At 37.3% G+C, this 17,852-nt stretch overlaps 1 protein-coding gene across 4 annotated transcripts in view; it reads right to left on the reverse strand.

Moving 5' to 3' along the window:
• Positions 1 to 760: 760 nt before the first annotated feature.
• LOC106130097 (golgin subfamily A member 6-like protein 22) overlaps positions 761 to 17,852 on the reverse strand; it is a 38,158-nt gene continuing 21,066 nt past the window's right edge. For 2 of the 4 annotated variants that reach the window (XM_013328859.2, XM_060953165.1), the window contains 12 exons: positions 17,040 to 17,182; positions 16,126 to 16,287; positions 15,120 to 15,356; positions 14,445 to 14,645; positions 9,993 to 10,170; positions 9,253 to 9,417; positions 8,751 to 8,876; positions 8,383 to 8,485; positions 5,389 to 5,520; positions 4,407 to 4,538; positions 3,687 to 3,778; positions 761 to 2,084 (listed from right to left, as the gene is read on the reverse strand). In XM_013328859.2, the coding sequence (XP_013184313.2) occupies positions 1,894 to 2,084; positions 3,687 to 3,778; positions 4,407 to 4,538; positions 5,389 to 5,520; positions 8,383 to 8,485; positions 8,751 to 8,876; positions 9,253 to 9,417; positions 9,993 to 10,170; positions 14,445 to 14,645; positions 15,120 to 15,356; positions 16,126 to 16,287; positions 17,040 to 17,182 (1,862 nt within the window). In that variant the 3' untranslated portion in view covers positions 761 to 1,893. Of the gene's footprint in view, positions 2,085 to 3,655; positions 3,779 to 4,406; positions 4,539 to 5,388; positions 5,521 to 6,431; positions 6,921 to 8,382; positions 8,486 to 8,750; positions 8,877 to 9,252; positions 9,418 to 9,992; positions 10,171 to 14,444; positions 14,646 to 15,119; positions 15,357 to 16,125; positions 16,288 to 17,039; positions 17,183 to 17,852 lie in introns of those variants that run through there. The other 2 variants (XM_060953166.1, XM_060953167.1) reach the window with 2 other exon arrangements.

Consider the following 17,852-nt stretch of genomic DNA (forward strand, 5'->3'; position numbering starts at 1 on the left):
AGTCATAATGCTGAACTCAAACAGGAACCAGACTTTCATGCTAGTGAAATTGAGTAGGTCCATGGGACAACTGACACCAGCGTAAGCGTCAGTTGTCCAATCATAGCACAAAATAGGACTAATGGGATACAGGGAATATTTTTTTCAAATTATTCCTATCTTTTTAAGGTCTTATATAGGTAGTGATGGGTTGCTAGCCTGTCGTCTAAAAGAAGAATCCCAAGTTTATAAGCCTATCCCTTAGTCGCCTTTTACGACATCCAAGGGAAAGAGATAGTGATTTTCTTTCTTTTCTAACAGTACTCAAAAGACTAATCAGCTGCATGGCTTAATGCTGGAATTGAGAGTCAAATAGTGACAGGTTGTTAGACCATCGTCTACAAGAAGAATCTCAAGTGCGTGTTCTGCCTTGTAATAGTAAACTTGTACAAATAATTTTGGATGCCACAGCCTTGCGGAATATCTCGTTGGAAAAGGAGGCTTACTAGAATTTCTTGAAAAGTCGATTGTTATTTCGGTAGTAAATTACTACATCACATCAAGCAAAGTCGCTTCCCGCGTTTGTCCCTATGTCTGTATGTATGTGCGCTTAGATCTTTAAAACTTGGAACACAACGGATTTTGATGCAGTTTTTTAAAGAAGAATATTTACCCGCGCAGGAGCCGGGTCGGGGCAAAAAAAAATAACAAATTATATTTTATAACTTTTATTAAGAAAAGCCATATTTACAGAATGAATAAGCGATACAATTTTTACTTATTCAGTTATATAGATAGGGTTTGGATTACAACGCGCCTTTATTCATCCTTGGAATATATATAAATACGTTTGCAAATTAACTTTTTTTGCTAAAAATAAAATTGTTATTATTGCACATTTACTATATATTTTTGGTTGAATTATTGCACTTTTAAGTTTACTTAGCATTTAACACGATTACGTAGGTACCCACCTGTCTTCGCCTCATAAGGAACTAACAGAGACCTTCACACACGCTGCGGGCGAATATTGTGATAGTCTACGTCTTACTAGATGAATTTATTTAATTATAATCATAAGATACATTAGTCGAGGTATTAGAATTTACCTGAGCAAGTAACATATGAAAAAAATCTCATAGAGTGAGACACACGTCTTAGAATCTATACACATAGAGGATCTATGTAAATGCTATGTGTATTCGATATTTTTTTGGATGGCCGCAGGGTATAAAGGTTTGGTAGACTACGTAGCTGGTAAGCGCACCGTATGAAGTCATTAGACAAAATAGGTAAAACAAAACATGCACAAATATAAGCGTGTTCTTGACCACTATTAAATACTTTAATATCCTTTTCTCTTCACAAATATCCTCCGCTTGAATATTTAAAGAATAAAAAGTATGATTCTTGTTGATTTGGTAACAATTCTCTCTTTCTTTATTTCAAAGATAGAAAGAGATGTCCTAAGATCAGGCATGTCAAAATTCATAAAATCCTTGGTAAGGTTTTAAATTTATTATTTTTAAAAAATATCTGTTTTTCAATGAAAGTCAAAAGAGGTATTTAATTTGAGGGATTTCATCGTGCTACTAAAAACTTTGCGTTTTTAGAAGCTTTTGCCCGCAGATTCGCGCGCAAATCGAATTTAGCGCCACCTATGAAACAATACAGGCTTTTCGCAGAGCACACGAGAACTTCAGTTTTAACCGGGATTAAGAGTACCCTATGTCCTACTCCAGACTTTTAATTATATACACGCAAAATTTCGAGAAGTTTGGTTCAGTAGATAACGCGTGATGAGCCAACAAACAACCAAATAAACTTACTTTCACATTTATAACATTATACTTGGGGTATTTATTTTAGTAAAATAACATTTCAAAAACTTATTGTCGCTTTCAAAACATATTTTTATTCCTTCGTCTTCTGCTCCAACTGTTTTATTCTCACTGGAACTTGCACTGCGGGCAGGTCGACGCTCTTCGCGCGCCGACGGCCATTTTGTATTTGTATGGGAGTGGGGGGCGGGGTAGGCAGCAGCAGGTCCGGGAGCCCAGGTAGAGTGCGCTTGCGCGGGAACTCTGGCGTACGGAGAGTACCGCCTGTGGATTAAGTGGAATAAATAATGATGTTTATTTTGATTGTCAGAATGAATGTCAAATTAAAAGTCGGAAATCTGAAAATTATTTTTCGGATTTCCATAGTTTTCAGTCTATAATACATATTTATATGTTATATTTTTTTTTTTCAAATAATTTTCAACGTCGTCAAAATTCAAAATTAGAATATAATATAATAACTATAGCATCGTTATTAATAAAATCTGAATAGCGGAAGTATAAACAACTTGGAATACCAACCAAGAAATGTCACTACGAAAAATTTGTTCTTTGGTTTCCATCTCTTTTTATCTAGTATAATAATAATAATATATATTTTTTGTCTGAATTTTTTTCACACATTGGTTATACTTCCACGGTTTGAACTATCGAAGTAATCTACCATTACAATTAGCCATTACACGCAATACTAAAAGCATAAATAAACGAAGAATTTAGCTCTAAAACACAACATCAACTCGTAAAAGCTCAAAGTAGAGAAAAGCATAATTGCATATATTATGATACATTAATATATATACTTGTTATACATTTTGTGAAGCACCTGTTTGTGACTTTCTTTAATTGCTTACCATTTACTTGTACTAAATCTGCCTCACTATGTTTGTGATAAAAACAAGAATTATTTACTATTTTTTGACAATCGTTTCAACAAAAAATATCTAATTCCTTTTGACCACGTAACATACAATCTGGATCTGGAAGACACTTAAACTCGTAAATAAAGTTTTCTAAATTAATAATTCCAATGGAAAATCCTGACCTGGAAATCCTTGTAAGTTCCATCTCTTTCTGATTAAGCCAATTATTTTTTTTTTGGAGATCAAAACATAACAAGGCTTTTCCCATAAGAATATTATAAAAGCGAATGTTGTTTCTAACACAAAATATATTTTACTAGATTCCGACTCCAGTAAGTATGTTGTTCCGTGGTCTGAAGAATTCGTGCAAATGAGAAGTTCAACTCTCACAAAAAAGAGGGTTACATGTTACATGATATTTCTGTACTGCTGCCGTATTTTGCTTGGTAAAGTGGTAAGTACCGATTGCGTCATTAATTCTCTACGAGGGTGTCGTGTGGTTCCCGGCACGAATAGAAAAAAGAATGGGACCACTCCATCTCTTCCCCATGGATGTCGTAAAAGGCGACTAAGGGGTAGGCTTATAAACTTGGGATTCTTCTTTTAGGCGATGGACTAGCAACCTGTCACTATTTGAATCTCAATTCTATCTTTAAGCCAAATAGCTGAATGTGGCCTGTCAGTCTTTGCAAGACTGTTGGCTCTGTCTACCCCGTAGTGATAAAGACGTGACGCAAGGGATATAAACGTGATTATATGTATGTATGTATGTATCCGTTGACCAACGTGGTCCTAACGCTCAGGCGCTACCTCCTACACCAAGCAAAAAGGCAGTTATACAGTACACACGGCTCAGGAGATACCTAACCCACTTCTCATACACCACCAAATGTCACAACTGCCTCTTAAGCCCACTGTACCAAAGTAACAAGTTAGTGACTGTCACAAACAGAAAGTTAGTGCATTGCTCACCTAGCTGTGTACAGCGGCCAACATCACATACCCTTCCTCCGAGGCGCGTCACTCTTCTGCGTCTCCGTCTCCTCTTTGTCTTCGCAGCCGTCGGCCCGAGTTCGAGCGCCGAGTTTTGGAGAACTGGCGGGGGGAAGGAAGAGAGAAAGAAATAAATATTACTTTAGCACAAAAAATACATTTGACAAAATAACAGTGTCAGCGTCCGCCACAATAGGATTCCGTGTGTCGTGACGATCAGTTATTTTGGGCATCATTGAAGCCCTCGATGGTGAATAATTTTCCCCGATTTTTTTTCACATATTCCATTATTTCTTTCGTAAACAAATTTAATCTCAGGAAGAGATAAAATTTTTTTACATACATATATAATCACGTCTATATCCCTTGCGGGGTAGACAGAGCCAACAGTCTTGTAAAAGAGTGAATGGCCACATTCAGCTATTTGGCTTAACGATAGAATTGAGATTCAAATAGTGACAGGTTGCTAGCCCATCGCCTAAAAAAAATCCCAAGTTTGTAAACCTATGCCTTAGTCGCCTTTTACTACATCCATGGGAAAGAGATGGAGTGGTCCTATTCTTTTTTGTATTGGTGCCGGGAACCACACGGCTTAGGCGAAAGGCAATGATGAAAGGCCACGTTATTCATTTTTTTGTAGCCTTAGACGCTACTCATACACATGTTATCCATATCATGTAAGTGAAAAAAAAAATCTTATGTTTCCAAATTAGCTATAAATGCGGCTCACCTCTGTTCCACCAGGATCTTGGTGAGCCTGGCCACTTCAGCCCTCAATTGTATGAGCTCCTTCTCCTTGGACTTGGCTTCTTGCGCGGCCGCCTGCTCCCTCGCAGATAGTCTTGCTCGCATGTCGTCAAAACTGTTGAGAATTTGAATTGTTGTGTCAAAATTTAGAAGCTAAAAAGCACGAAAACATACCTTGATGACACAATTAAAAAATACCCATGTTAACGGAACACTTATCAACCTTCCAAACCGATTTACAGATAAGGCTGTACAAATCAATTTACCACAATTATTAAGCCAATTTCCTGAATTATGACTTATGTTTGTAAAAGTACTTCATGGAGTTTTTTTCGCGAGGAAACCAGCACACTCGTGCAGAGAATAATATTCTTAGACGCTATATACATATTTAGTTGCCACAACTAACTCTATGATCATATGTATATATGTCGTGTGGTTCACGGTACTTTAGAAAAGGACCACTCCATCTCTTTCCAATGAATATCGTAAAAGACGACTACGGGATATAGTAAAAAACTTGGGTTCTTTTAGGCTATGGGCTGGCAACCCGACACTGTTTGAATCTCAATTCCATCTTTAAGCTATAGAGCTGAACGTGGCCTTTCATCATTGCCTTTCAGTATTTATGATACTATTGGCTCTGTCTACCCCGTAGTGATAACGACGTGATTATACGAGTACATATGCGTAATATACTATGATACAATTATTTTCCCGATTTGAATGAACACTGAATGAGAACAGACGAGAATTGCGTCGTGAGACCTGACATTCCTTTTTTTTCAGTCTAAGACACTACTCATACACATGTTATCCATATCATGTAAGTGATACAAAAAAGGTATATCGTAATACCTAAGCCATTTCTTTCAGGCAACAATAAAGTATCTAAATCATAATCAATCTAAATCAATAAGATTTAAATCACTCTACGTCCATAGAAAATAAAGTCGTCCACTCACAGTTTCCTCAAGCAAGAACACTTCCTACTCAAATGGTCGATCTGATCCCTGGACGCCCTCTCCACCTGCTTGATCTTCGACGCGTCTTCCGATCTCTTCTCGCGTAACTCCTTCTCTCTCACCAAGGCCTCTCTATGTTAGTAAAGGAAGGGATCAAAATCTACTTGCGAACAAACAATGCTTCAGGGGCTTAGTTTAAAAAAAAAAAAGATAGTTAGATTGTGTCTTCTGTTTTTAAAAAATAAAATGGGTTCAAAAATAATTAACGTGTATTTTTTTTTTGTGTGTGTAATTTGTAGGAATTGGTACTAGGTAGGTACGTTATAATAATGTTGTGTCTATGCTCAGCGCATAGACTGTGGATCATTGTCTAAGGAAAATTTAAAATCTCATTTTTATGTAAAAAAGGTAATAGGTAAATGTCTGTAAAGTTTATATGTAAAGCTGTAAGTTGGTGTTCTGTGCCAAAAGAAAACATAGACCAAAACATTTCACTCCAACTGCCGAATTTTTTTGGTGTTTTAATACTTAATTGAATGTATTTACTTATTACAAGTATCGTAGTAAATGCATTTTATCTCAAAGTTTGTTTGTAAAACAGGTTTTCGAATAGGTTTACTCAGTAGATAAATGAAATTCTCGACTCATTGTGCTTACATTAAATAGAAACTCGCTTAGATGGTGTTGTGTTCAGTCTTTTGAAGATTTGTCTAATAGCAGGACATAAATGATTAGATTTGGGGGATATATCCTACTTAATAAATATATTAAGTAATATTTAATTAATACTTACTCATTCTGTTTTATATGTTCATTGAAAGAACAAAAATTTCAAAAAAGAATTGTATTTTGTAATAAAAATGTATTAAAATATAAAATTACAAACGATTATACACATTAATATTACATAATTTGAGCACATGATGAAGCGATATTAATGAATTAAGAATATACAAACAATAAATGAATTTCATGATAGATTTATGAAATGCTAAAGTAAGCATTTTTTTAATCTTTTCTTTAAATAACGTAAAAACATTAAATGTTATAAAGTAATATGGAGTCTCCAATAAGTTGATGTTAAGTTTATAAAAGTAAATGAATAAGTCTTGATTAGGAAAGAATAATTACAAATAAGTAGTTTGAGAACTGAAAATCTGTGGGGTTTATACAATATATATTTTATTCCCACACTAGATAGGTATTTATTTTACTAATGTCCTTGTTTTTCAGAACAGCATGCCCGAAGCAATATTATGTAACGGGTGATTTACCACTTCTTTTTTATTTCACAAATATAACGTAGCCCAAACACGATGATGGTCTATTATTAAATTTCGATTAGATTTTCAGTTGACGATGCTACTTGGCAGTATAATAATAACTAGTTAGTAGAACCAGCTTTGTTGTTAGCGATTTTGATATAGATCATGAGTGCGAGCGAGAGGCAAAACGTGGCGAGAGTGAAACGGAGCGACCCTGTGAGTGCGCACACGGCGGCGGCGGCCACCACCGCACTGAGGACGGTGTATCTGTTAGCAAATTATATCTATAGTCATTTTGCCTTTTATAAGAAGGTATATTTCGAATTAAAATTGTGGGAGATTTAATATTTATTACTCATCTAAAAATAGTTTTTGATTGTTGGAATATTATTGATGCAACAAGCTAGTTTGGCCACATTCTGACCACATTATTAAAATAAACAATCTTCCATGTCTAGATTTTTTCTCACTTATATTTTATCCCGTTATTCCTCACGAGAGAGGAAACACAGAAAATCATTAAAAAACTAAAATAATAATAAAACTACCGCCACCAATAACAAGCTGTCACAGCTAATCTGGCACCCATTCGAAGAATTGCGTGGCAATAGCATTGAGTATATTTCATATAAAAAGAGGTGTTTCTGACAATACTTGGAATTAAAAAGAAACATCGAAGTAGCTATTAAAATACTGCCTTTTGGACTAATAAATAAGGTTGCAGGTCAAGCGATGAAATGGATATGATGTGTTTGTATGGTGACTGAAGAATGAATATGTGCAGTGCATAGATTGTTATTAGGAATAGCATTCTGTCTGACCGTAACATTTTTATCGACATTTTCTTTAATATTTTTGTACAAATTAAAGTCATATCCATGAAATTAAAGAGCTCTGAGTGACCAATTTCATGAATATAATAATAAAAATATTTGGTCAATATATATAGCGACATGCGATCGTGGTAGCCAAATTGGTCCAAAAGACAATATTTGATCAACGAAAACATAGCCAACTCTTCCATTATTATTATAATCAACTCATTCATCGTCAATGGGCCTTGGTTGAGAACATTATTAATTCTATGGAAAGAGCAACAATTGATCAAACTCATTTTAAAGGGATATTTTACGCCACAAGTAAAGCTTATCATAATTAGTCAATCAATCAGTTATTCAGAACTAGAAGAAACCAACATTTCCTCATCCAAGGCTGGAGGACGGACAAATCCTAATGCTATCTTCCAATAAAATAGGTACTATAGACAGTCTCTCACAATTTCATAATCAGACCGAGTGGTTTGAAAACAATAATTCATTCAAATACAAAGTAATCCAAAAACATTTTATTGGAAGGTATTGTAATATTTACCTGAACTTTATTAAGGACACAATTTCGCTACCAATCACATTTGGCATGTTAGCTCTGTCGTGCATTTGCAGTGAAAATCCATGGCCTATGTTTGATTGTGACACTTAATGATTGATTAATGATTTAATGATATTTACATGTTCAGATGGAAATAGGTATTTCGAGTGAGTGATAATAAGTTAAAACTTGCAGAAATAGTCTTAAAATGATATTTACAATGAAAACAATTAAGCGAGTAATATGTAAAAAATTGCACAAAATGAAAAAATAAGCACTAATGAATTCGTGCGAATAGCAATGTCGTCGATATAAACAATATTTACAATTTCTTGAAAAGTCATAAAGCAAACAGACTGACCTGAGTTCTTGTTCTGTGACAGCCAACGTTCGTCCGCACGCTGCCCATTTTACAGCCAGATTGTCAAAATCTACGGTTTTCGTGTGCATTTGAGTCTTCAGCTCTGCAATTGTGAATTGAAGGAAGTCTTTGAATATATCTAAATATTATCTTTTACTTCCTATTGTGAATCCCAATATTAGCATTTCAATGCTACATCCAAATATTTAAAGACTTATTTAAAGAAATATTTAGAGATTTACATTGACAATAATTACTCAACATAAATATGCTTATATGCTTATAGGGTATCGTTTGTCGCGAAATTCTTTTAAATTTTGGTGTTAGTCGCTTCGTTTATACCTGCTACATAAATTTTAAAATCTAACCTTCAATTTCCTCCAATAGTTCTTTCTCCCTTTTTATCCTCTCTTCATCTCCTTCCTGTCTACATTCCGATTTCATTCGCTCAAGGCAGCTTTCTTTGTCAGTCATAAACTGTTCCCATTGCTCGTCTGAAAGTAATAAGAATTCCATTAAATGTAGATTTTATGAAGGGCGACTAAAGTGCACTTAGAACTAGTAATTTATGCTTTTGGCCTTTAGTCGCCCTTCAAAACCGTTAGCGTAATTTTTTACATCTTACTTTTAGCATAAATATTTATTTATATATTATATCCATTCATAAAACCATACCACATTCTATGCCAGGCAGGCTGAGTCTACTTCTTTCTACTTTCTACGATCCCTGCAAACCTTTTTTCGCTTCATCCACATTCATTGCTTTCGGGTACCCTCGGCCAGATCTTTCGCTAAGACGTCCCTGATTTGATCATGTTCGTTTAGGGCTTCCTTACTCCACTCTATAAAAGATACAATAGTGATTCTTACCCATCTCTTGTCTATGTTGTTCCTTCAGCTTATTGACTTGCTCAATCCTCTCAGCAATAAGTTTCGACCTGGTTGCCTCCAGTAGCTGTTTAGCTTCATCTGCAGCAGTTTCAGCCTGCTCTTCCACTTCACGTACTTTCTCTGACCACTCGGCTATTATAGTTTCTGAAGTAATAGAAACATTTATCGGAATAATTTACCAAATTATTATAATATGTATTGTATATTTACAACTATGTTTAAATATAGCGATATATGTATGTTAGGAATCATAATAATAATATTAATTAATTAAATATCTAAACTTTGCATGTAATGCCATTATTTTTGAAGAGCGGATCTCACCTAACACAGGTTTTTGTAAACTTAAATGGTGAGACCCTGCTACCCACTTGTACTGCACTTGTTAAAAGGAATAAATGAATTTTGAATTTGAATTCAAATCACATAAAGGACAGACAAAAAGAAATGCTGTGGCAATATCTTCAAAGTCTTAGGTGTTATGCACTTGTACGACTAGCAAATTATAGAAGCTAAAGTTCATGCAATCGTTACAACCAAAAAAAAAATACTAGGATGCCAAGGCTCGTTTTGGATCACTGTCTCACCATTGTAATTTAGCTTTTATTCTTACTAAACCTTAAAATTCTCTATCATTGATTTCACCGTATTCGTTAAGTCGCCGATCTTATCAATTCATTTTTTCATTCACTCATAAATTCTACTGAATTTCCACTCACCTTTCTCCTTTTCAAACTTTTCAGTCATAGATTCCACAGTATTAGCGTAGTTTATATCAGCCTTGTCCAGAAGATGTCGCAGTTGCATGATGTCCCAGTCTGCCTTGCTGTGGGCTTCCACGATGGCGCGCTCGAACTGAGCTTCTTTAGTGGCCAGGGTCTCTTTGAGATTCTCAAACTGGAACAGAGATAAAAATTTTCTCTTAGACTACTTTTTTACATACATACATACATACATAAAATCACGCCTCTTTCCCGGAGGGGTAGGCAGAGACTACCTCTTTCCACTTGCCACGATCTCTGCATACTTCTTTCGCTTCGTCCACATTCATAACTCTCTTCATACAAGCTCGGCGGTTTCGGGTACTTTTGACCTGACCCTTTACCAGGACGTCCTTAATTTGATCAAGATACGTTCGTCTAGGTCTTCCCACTCCGACCTTTCCCTCCACACTCTCCTTGTATATCTGCTTAGTCAACCTGCTTTCATTCATCCTCTCCACATGACCGAACCATCTTAACATACCCTTTTCTATTCCTGTAACTACATCTTCTTTCACATCACAACATTCCCTTATCACGCTGTTCCTTATCCTGTCACTCAATTTCACACCCATCATACTCCTTAACGCTCTCATTTCCACTGCATTTATTCTGCTTTCATGCTTCTTTTGCCATACCCAACTTTCACTCCCATACATTAATGTCGGGACCAACACGCCCCTGTGCACAGCCAGTCGAGCCTTTTTGGATAGTTTCTGACTGCTCATAAAGGCATGCAAAGCTCCATTCACCATGTTCCCCGCGTTCACTCTCCTTTCAATATCACTATCATACTTGCCATCTGATGTAAACTTTGATCCTAGATATACAAACTCTTTCACTTGCTCCACTTTTTCTCCTCCAATCAAAATATTACATGCTGTCATTTCTTTCTCCATTTCAAAAACCAGTGTTTTAGTTTTACTTACGTTCACTTTCATTCCTTTCTCTTTTAAAGCTTCGTGCATACAGTTTACCATCTCCTGTAACTCCTCCGCTGATGACGCCAGTATAACCTGATCGTCGGCATAGAGCAGACATTTGACGAGTAACTCATTCATCCTTAATCCACTTTTAGACTCTTTCAAATCTGTCAAACAGCTATCCATAAATAGGTTGAACAGCCACGGTGACGCAACACATCCTTGCCTAACGCCTTTCTCAATCTTAAACCACTCAGTGTGCGCTCCGTTTATCCTGACACAAGCACTCGAATCCTCATATAAGGATTTCAGTGCTCGTATTAAGAGACTGCTCACCCCATGCATAGAAAGTGCTGACCACAATTCATTCCTCTCAACTCTGTCATAGGCCTTTTCCAGATCTACGAATGTGCAATAGACTTTTTGACTCTTGGCCAAAAACTTTTCGGCTATGCACCGCAAGGAAAAGACCTGATCAGTACATCCCATTCCCTTTCGAAATCCCGCTTGAGCATCCCATATTTTGTCATCAGTTTCATTCCTGACTCTATTAATCAATACCTTAGCATACAATTTGCCGACGACGCTAAGCAGGCTTATACCACGATAATTTTTGCAGTCCAGCTGTGACCCTTTTCCTTTGTAAAGTGGCACGATAACAGCCTTACACCAATCTTTTGGTACTCGGCCGCTTCTCCAACACAAATTGAAAAGGCAGTACAACTGACTAGCTACTACGCCTTTTCCTGCTTTAAGCATCTCGACCGACACTCTATCACACCCAGCAGCCTTTCCCGCTTTCATACTCTTAAGTGCTTCCACAATTTCGAACATTTCAATTTCGCCTTCCATCTCATTCTCTTTTTCTTCGCTATAGCAGAAATCTTTCTTATTTCCTTCCTTTTTTTCAAATAAACTTTCAAAATAGTCCTTCCATATCTTTAGTACACATTCTTCTCCTTTCACAACGCTACCATCCTGGCATCTGATCCTAGTCAGCTCTCTGGTTATAGTATTTCCTCGGGCTGACCTTACGGATTTCCAGAATACTTTCAGATTTGACTGAAAGTCTTCTGATAGCCTTTTATCAAAATCCTCTTTATACTCTTCTTTCTTTCTAATCACAGCTTTCTTAACCAAATCTTTCATTTTCTTATATTCCTTACGTGCTTCATTCACATCTTCATCAATAACCTCTTGCATTCTTAAGTTAGCTTTTGCTGCTAACAAATCCAGCCATGCTTTCTTCTTTAATCGCACAAGTTCTTGCACATCTTTACTCATCCACGCATTTTTGTGATTTTTTCCTTTCCTTCTTCTACTTACACCACACACTTCAACAGCTACTTTCACAATTCTTTCTTTAAATTCCTTCCATCCATCTTCAATATCGCTCATTTCCTCTAAATCTTCAAATTCATCCTTCAGTCTATTAATATACTTCTTACCTACATCCATATCTTGCAAATTTTCTACTTTTACTCTTTCCAAAGCGCTGGTTTGCTCCCTTACCCTGTGCCGCCAGCGATTGAAGATACCCCTTATCCGGGATATCACCAGTAAATGGTCCGAGTCAATGCCAGCACCGCGATATGCACGGGTATCCAGCACTTTGTTCTTCAATCTTTCATCTACAATCACAAAGTCTATCATACTTTTTAAAATACCTTCCACTCTTGTGTAGGTGTGGATCTCTTTATGTTGAAACATTGAGTTCGACACAAAAAGATCCCACTCTAGACAAATTTCTAATACACTTCTTCCATTATCATTCACCTTTTCGTCACCAAACGCACCAAGCACCTTTTCATATCCATCACGCTTTACACCCACCCATCCATTAAAATCACCTAACATAATAATCTTCTCATTTGGCTTGGTAACTTTCAATACTTCTCTTACACTATTCCAGAACTCCTCGTTTTCGCTTTTTGCTGATGTTGTACCCCTCGAACCCACATCCCAAGGTGCATAAACACCTAGAACGAAGATCCGAGTGATTCCAACTTTCAGCCTAATCCATAGAAGACGAGGGCTGACACACTCATACTCATTCACGCACTCAGCCATTCGTGCAGAAAGAATTAGACCGACCCCTTGACAGCCTCGGCTGGTACTGGAAATTCCAGACCAATACGCCGTGTAAGGGCCGTGCTGCGTCGCGTCGCATCCTTTCCGCTTCGTTTCATTCACGCACAACACATCCAAACGTCTTTCATCCATCATCTGGCATACTTCCTCAATCTTATCCTTCATTCCTCCTCTTACATTCATCGTCGCAAAGCGGCTTTCAGCAGACCGCATACCGCTCCCGCCGGGAACGAGACGTGATGGGGTGCGGACACCATCGCCGCCATCTAGGTGCTCTTTCAAAAAATTTGCATCCATGCGATTCCCACGAGACGCTAGGGAAAAATTTTGTCCGCCCCAGCAGAGCCCCGCATGCCAGGGTAAGGCTAGCCATTACCTGGGGGTCGCCCAACCCCATGGCGGAAGTGGCACGCTCGAGACTAGGCTCGCCCCTAGCCATGCATCCATCGGCGCGGCAGACCTTAGATTGGCAGTAAATATATATATATATATGTAAATATATATATATATATATATATATAACTATATATTCAATTATTCTGTCTCATTTTCCCTCATTTTCTTAAAACTAACGCCAATTTAATACCCCACCTAACTGAACTGTGGGTTAAAAACACGTGTCTTAAATCTTATCAATCTTATGTTACTTACAATCATTCTCTATCGTCAAACTCGACGGCCGTATCAATATAAGACGACGATTTACCTCTCAAATTAACACCCTTTTTGTAAAGCCGGGGGATAAAGGCGGCTAAAATATTAATCAGATTTTTAAAATAGTCATGAAATTAAATTTCGAAAATTACTAACACGGTAAGTATTAATGTATAAAAAAATCTAACACCCCACTTTTCCCGCTGGGGGGTTAAATGCGTCTAATCAAACTTTGCTAACATCTGCGCCGTCAAACTGCAGTTCAGTTTAACATCAATAATATAGTCCTTACATTAAAATGTAATATTTAAATCTAATCCAACTACACTCTTTCTTATACAATCACCTTCAAACTCCTCAGTTTCACATCATTATTTTCCATATTACTCAATTCGCATTTATATATATAATCCTTAAAGGATCTTTCAAATATCAAGTAGGAATTAACTCCTTACTAGGACTACTTTTTTATTTATTTTATTTTAGAAGGTAAACACATTAAACGATTTTCTGATGTGTGTTGATATGTTTTTAAAATAAATTATTCGTTATCATAAGGTATACGTACTAAAAAGCGGAGTTTTTGACGATTGTACTAGAGTTCTTTAATCTTTGGGGAAGAGCGTGGCATTAGCTTATGAACACGAATCCGGAGTGGCTAAGTTAGGGAGTACATTAAAAAAAGAAAAGATTTTTTACGTTAAATGACAAACGATGTGTAACAAAGCTAAATATTACTTACCCTAGTAGTAACTTCTCTTAATTTCCTATCTGCATTCTTAGCCTCCTGTTCTGCTTCAGCTCGAAGCTGTGCAAGAGCTGCTCTTGTTCTCTCAGCGTTGGATCTCTCCAGAGTTGCGCGGGAGTTCGCCAGAGCCGTCACGTGTTCAGCCTTTAGGGTCTCAATGTGATCGGCGTGACGTTTCTCTAGGCGCTCAATCGTCTGGAAAAACAGTAATATATTTATTTTATTATCATCATATCATAAAAAAATATGCCTTACTAATGTTTTAGTGGGTAATAAAATTAAATTTAAAATTTAAAAGCCCCGACACAATTTTACTTATAACACATCTCCTTTTGCACCTTTTTTTAAGCTAAGAACACTCTCGATTAAATCATCAATATTCTCTCTCAGTACACTTTCACTCGATTATATTCACCAATATTCAGTCATTCTCCACCTTTTTCAACTCCCACAACTTTTAAACGGCTCAACTGATTTTGATCAAATATGTATAAGAACACTCGCAAGTTAATCCTTTAATCCAAAAAACTAAATTTAAATTGCTTCATCCGTTTGTGAGCTATGACGCCACAGACAGACAGATAGACACATCTACTGTTCTGTCGCTAGACCCCTCAGTTAATGGAAACCTAACACCAATGACATAGAGTAGATTAATATTATTTTTACCCTCAAATGCACATCTTCCTTTTCCTTCGTAATATTCGACTGTTTCTCCAACAGTTCCTTCAGCCTGTGGACTTCCAGTTTCAGGGCTTCTTCTCTTGTCTCCACCTTCTGCAGCTGCAGGGTTAGTGCTTGCACAGACCTCTGCTGTTCTGTGGCCAGACCCCTCAGCTGGTGGAGTTCTGCTATTTGGGTCGGGGAAGGCGGTGCGGCTTTTAGCTGTTCCACTGTTTCTGTGAGCTGTAATTATGTATCAATTGCCGTTTTAGACGTCATTTCATCTTTATAAATTTCCAAAAGAATGAGTTGTACAAAAGGAGAACAAGTGCTGTGTGGTTCCCGGTACCAATAAAAAAAAGAATAGGACCACTCCATTTCGTTCCCATACATACATACATATAATTACGTCTATATCCCTTGCGGGGTAGACAGAGCCAACAGTCTTGAAGACTGATAGACCACATTCAGCTGGTTGGCTTTATGATGTTTCGTTCCCATGGATGTCGTAAAAGGCAACTAAGGGATAGGCTTATAAACTTGGGATTCTTCTTTTGGGAGATGGGCTAGCAACCTGTCACTATTTGAATCTGAAATCTATCATTGGGTCACGTGGCCTATCAGTCTTTTCAAGACTGTTGGCTCTGTCTGCCAACCGTAAGGGAAAAAGACGTGATTATATGTATGTGTAAGAACAATCATAATAAAAATAAGCAGATGCTGTGTATCGTGGGCTCAGGAGATGTGATGTGGAGCTGTGCCATCCGTCGTCCTGAGTGGCCCAAGTATCTTCTTAACCGTGTTTATTATTATTATTTCTTGTGGTTTTCATGTCTATATAATATCGTGTATCATGTCCGTATTCATGAATTGGTAAATAAATAAAGATATCCTTTCATTTTCAATCACTTCAATAAAAGTCTTGTTTTTAGCCCGTTTTAGTTTTCATTTTCCCCTTACTCTCACACATCTTCTACTGACATTCTTGGAACTAATACATTAGGTATCTTACCTCTTTCTTCTCTTTCTCCGCGTCCCTCGCCTTCTTCTCCAGCTCCCTCATCTTCCACTCGCAGTCCGCAAGCATCCTCTCCGCCCTCGCCGCCGCCTGCGACCTCGCCGCCTCGTGCGCCGACCGCCATTTTGCTGTGTTCGCTTCAGCTGCTGCTAAAGCCTGAAATGTTATGATATTGTTATGTATATATACTAATACTATAAAGCGGAAGAGTTTGTTTTTTGTTTGAACGCGCTAATCTCAGGAACCTGTTGGGTTCGAATTGAAAAAATATATTTGTGTTCAATAGGATATATGTCGAGCAAGGCTTTAGGCTATATAACATCACGCTGCAACTATTAGGAACGAAGAAATAATAGAGAAAGTGAAAACAATCGGGGATAATTATTCATCCTTGAGGGCTTCAATGATGCCCAAAATAACAATTCCACGCGGACGAAGTCGCAGGCACAGGTAGTCTACCTATATAACTTGCTTTTCGCTTTTGCTAATCGCCGCCGTGAACAAAATAACATTTGATGCTTTTCCTTTGCTTCAGTGTGGCTCAGAATACCAGCAATAAAATATTTCGCCTATCACTCGGAGGGTCGATAATTTTTGAGTTAAATAATGCTGGCTTTAAAACGCTTAAATATAGGTACTTAAAGATCTTTATACGAATCTTGAAGCTTGAAGTTCAAAACGCCACCAAACTTAAGTGTTTGCCTAGTTATGATTTGGTCTGGATAGACTACTGTGACTATCGTCTAACGTATCACCATCGTCTAAGATCCAGTCAGTATACTCTGTGTAAAGCAGTAAACTCAAATCTATGGGTTGTGGCTCCGAAGACCACGGCTAAGCTCTGCCATGACTCTGATAAACTCTGTGACCGCGAAGATACGGGATAATGATTATTGATCATGACTTACCTCTTGTGCTTTCAGCTCTTGCACTCCTTTCTCTTGCTCCAACCTCTCCTTGTCTCTTTCCAACGCTAGCACCTTCGACTCGAGCTCCGCCCGCCGCGTCTGCGCATCTTCTAACTCTGTTCTTAGCTCACGAAGAATTTCTTCTGTGAAAATAAAATATATTGGAAAATCACACAGATTGAGTCCTTAAGTATTTTCTTTAATTTATTGTAATATAATTCTAACTCAACGATAAATACGCAGATAGATAATCATACAAACACACAATCACGCCTTTTACCCGGTGGGGTAGGCAGAGACTGCATCTTTCCACTTGCCACGATCTCTGCATACTTTTTTCGCTTTCTATTGTATTGCATAACTCTGTTCATGCAAGCTCGGCGGTTTCGGATATTCTTAACCTGACAATTTGTCAGGAAGATAGATAAACATCTGTTCAGAAAAAGATCATTTTCCATGCTGTACAACCATGCGGTTAGAAGTGAAGAATTTAACCACTGCCGACTGCCATATAAGTCGTGTAACCGTTCCAATAAGTCATGTGGCGTTAACACTTTTAATATCAACAAATTTTTTCGGGTAGAAATTCGTATATAAATAATTTGACACCTATCAATTAGTGAATGGCTACGTTAAATTATAATGGACATTTCTCGAAAAGCGATGTACCAAATATCTCGACAGCCATATTTCTACACTTATTACCCATACTAACTTAACTGATTGCTCAATTCGCGCGAGCGTTTAAAGCGTATGCCGTGAGGTTCACGGCACCACTACAAAAAAGAATAGGACCACCCCATCTCTTTCCCA

The sequence above is a fragment of the Amyelois transitella genome, chromosome 31, assembly GCF_032362555.1.
Source record: "Amyelois transitella isolate CPQ chromosome 31, ilAmyTran1.1, whole genome shotgun sequence".
Taxonomy (NCBI): domain Eukaryota; kingdom Metazoa; phylum Arthropoda; class Insecta; order Lepidoptera; family Pyralidae; genus Amyelois; species Amyelois transitella.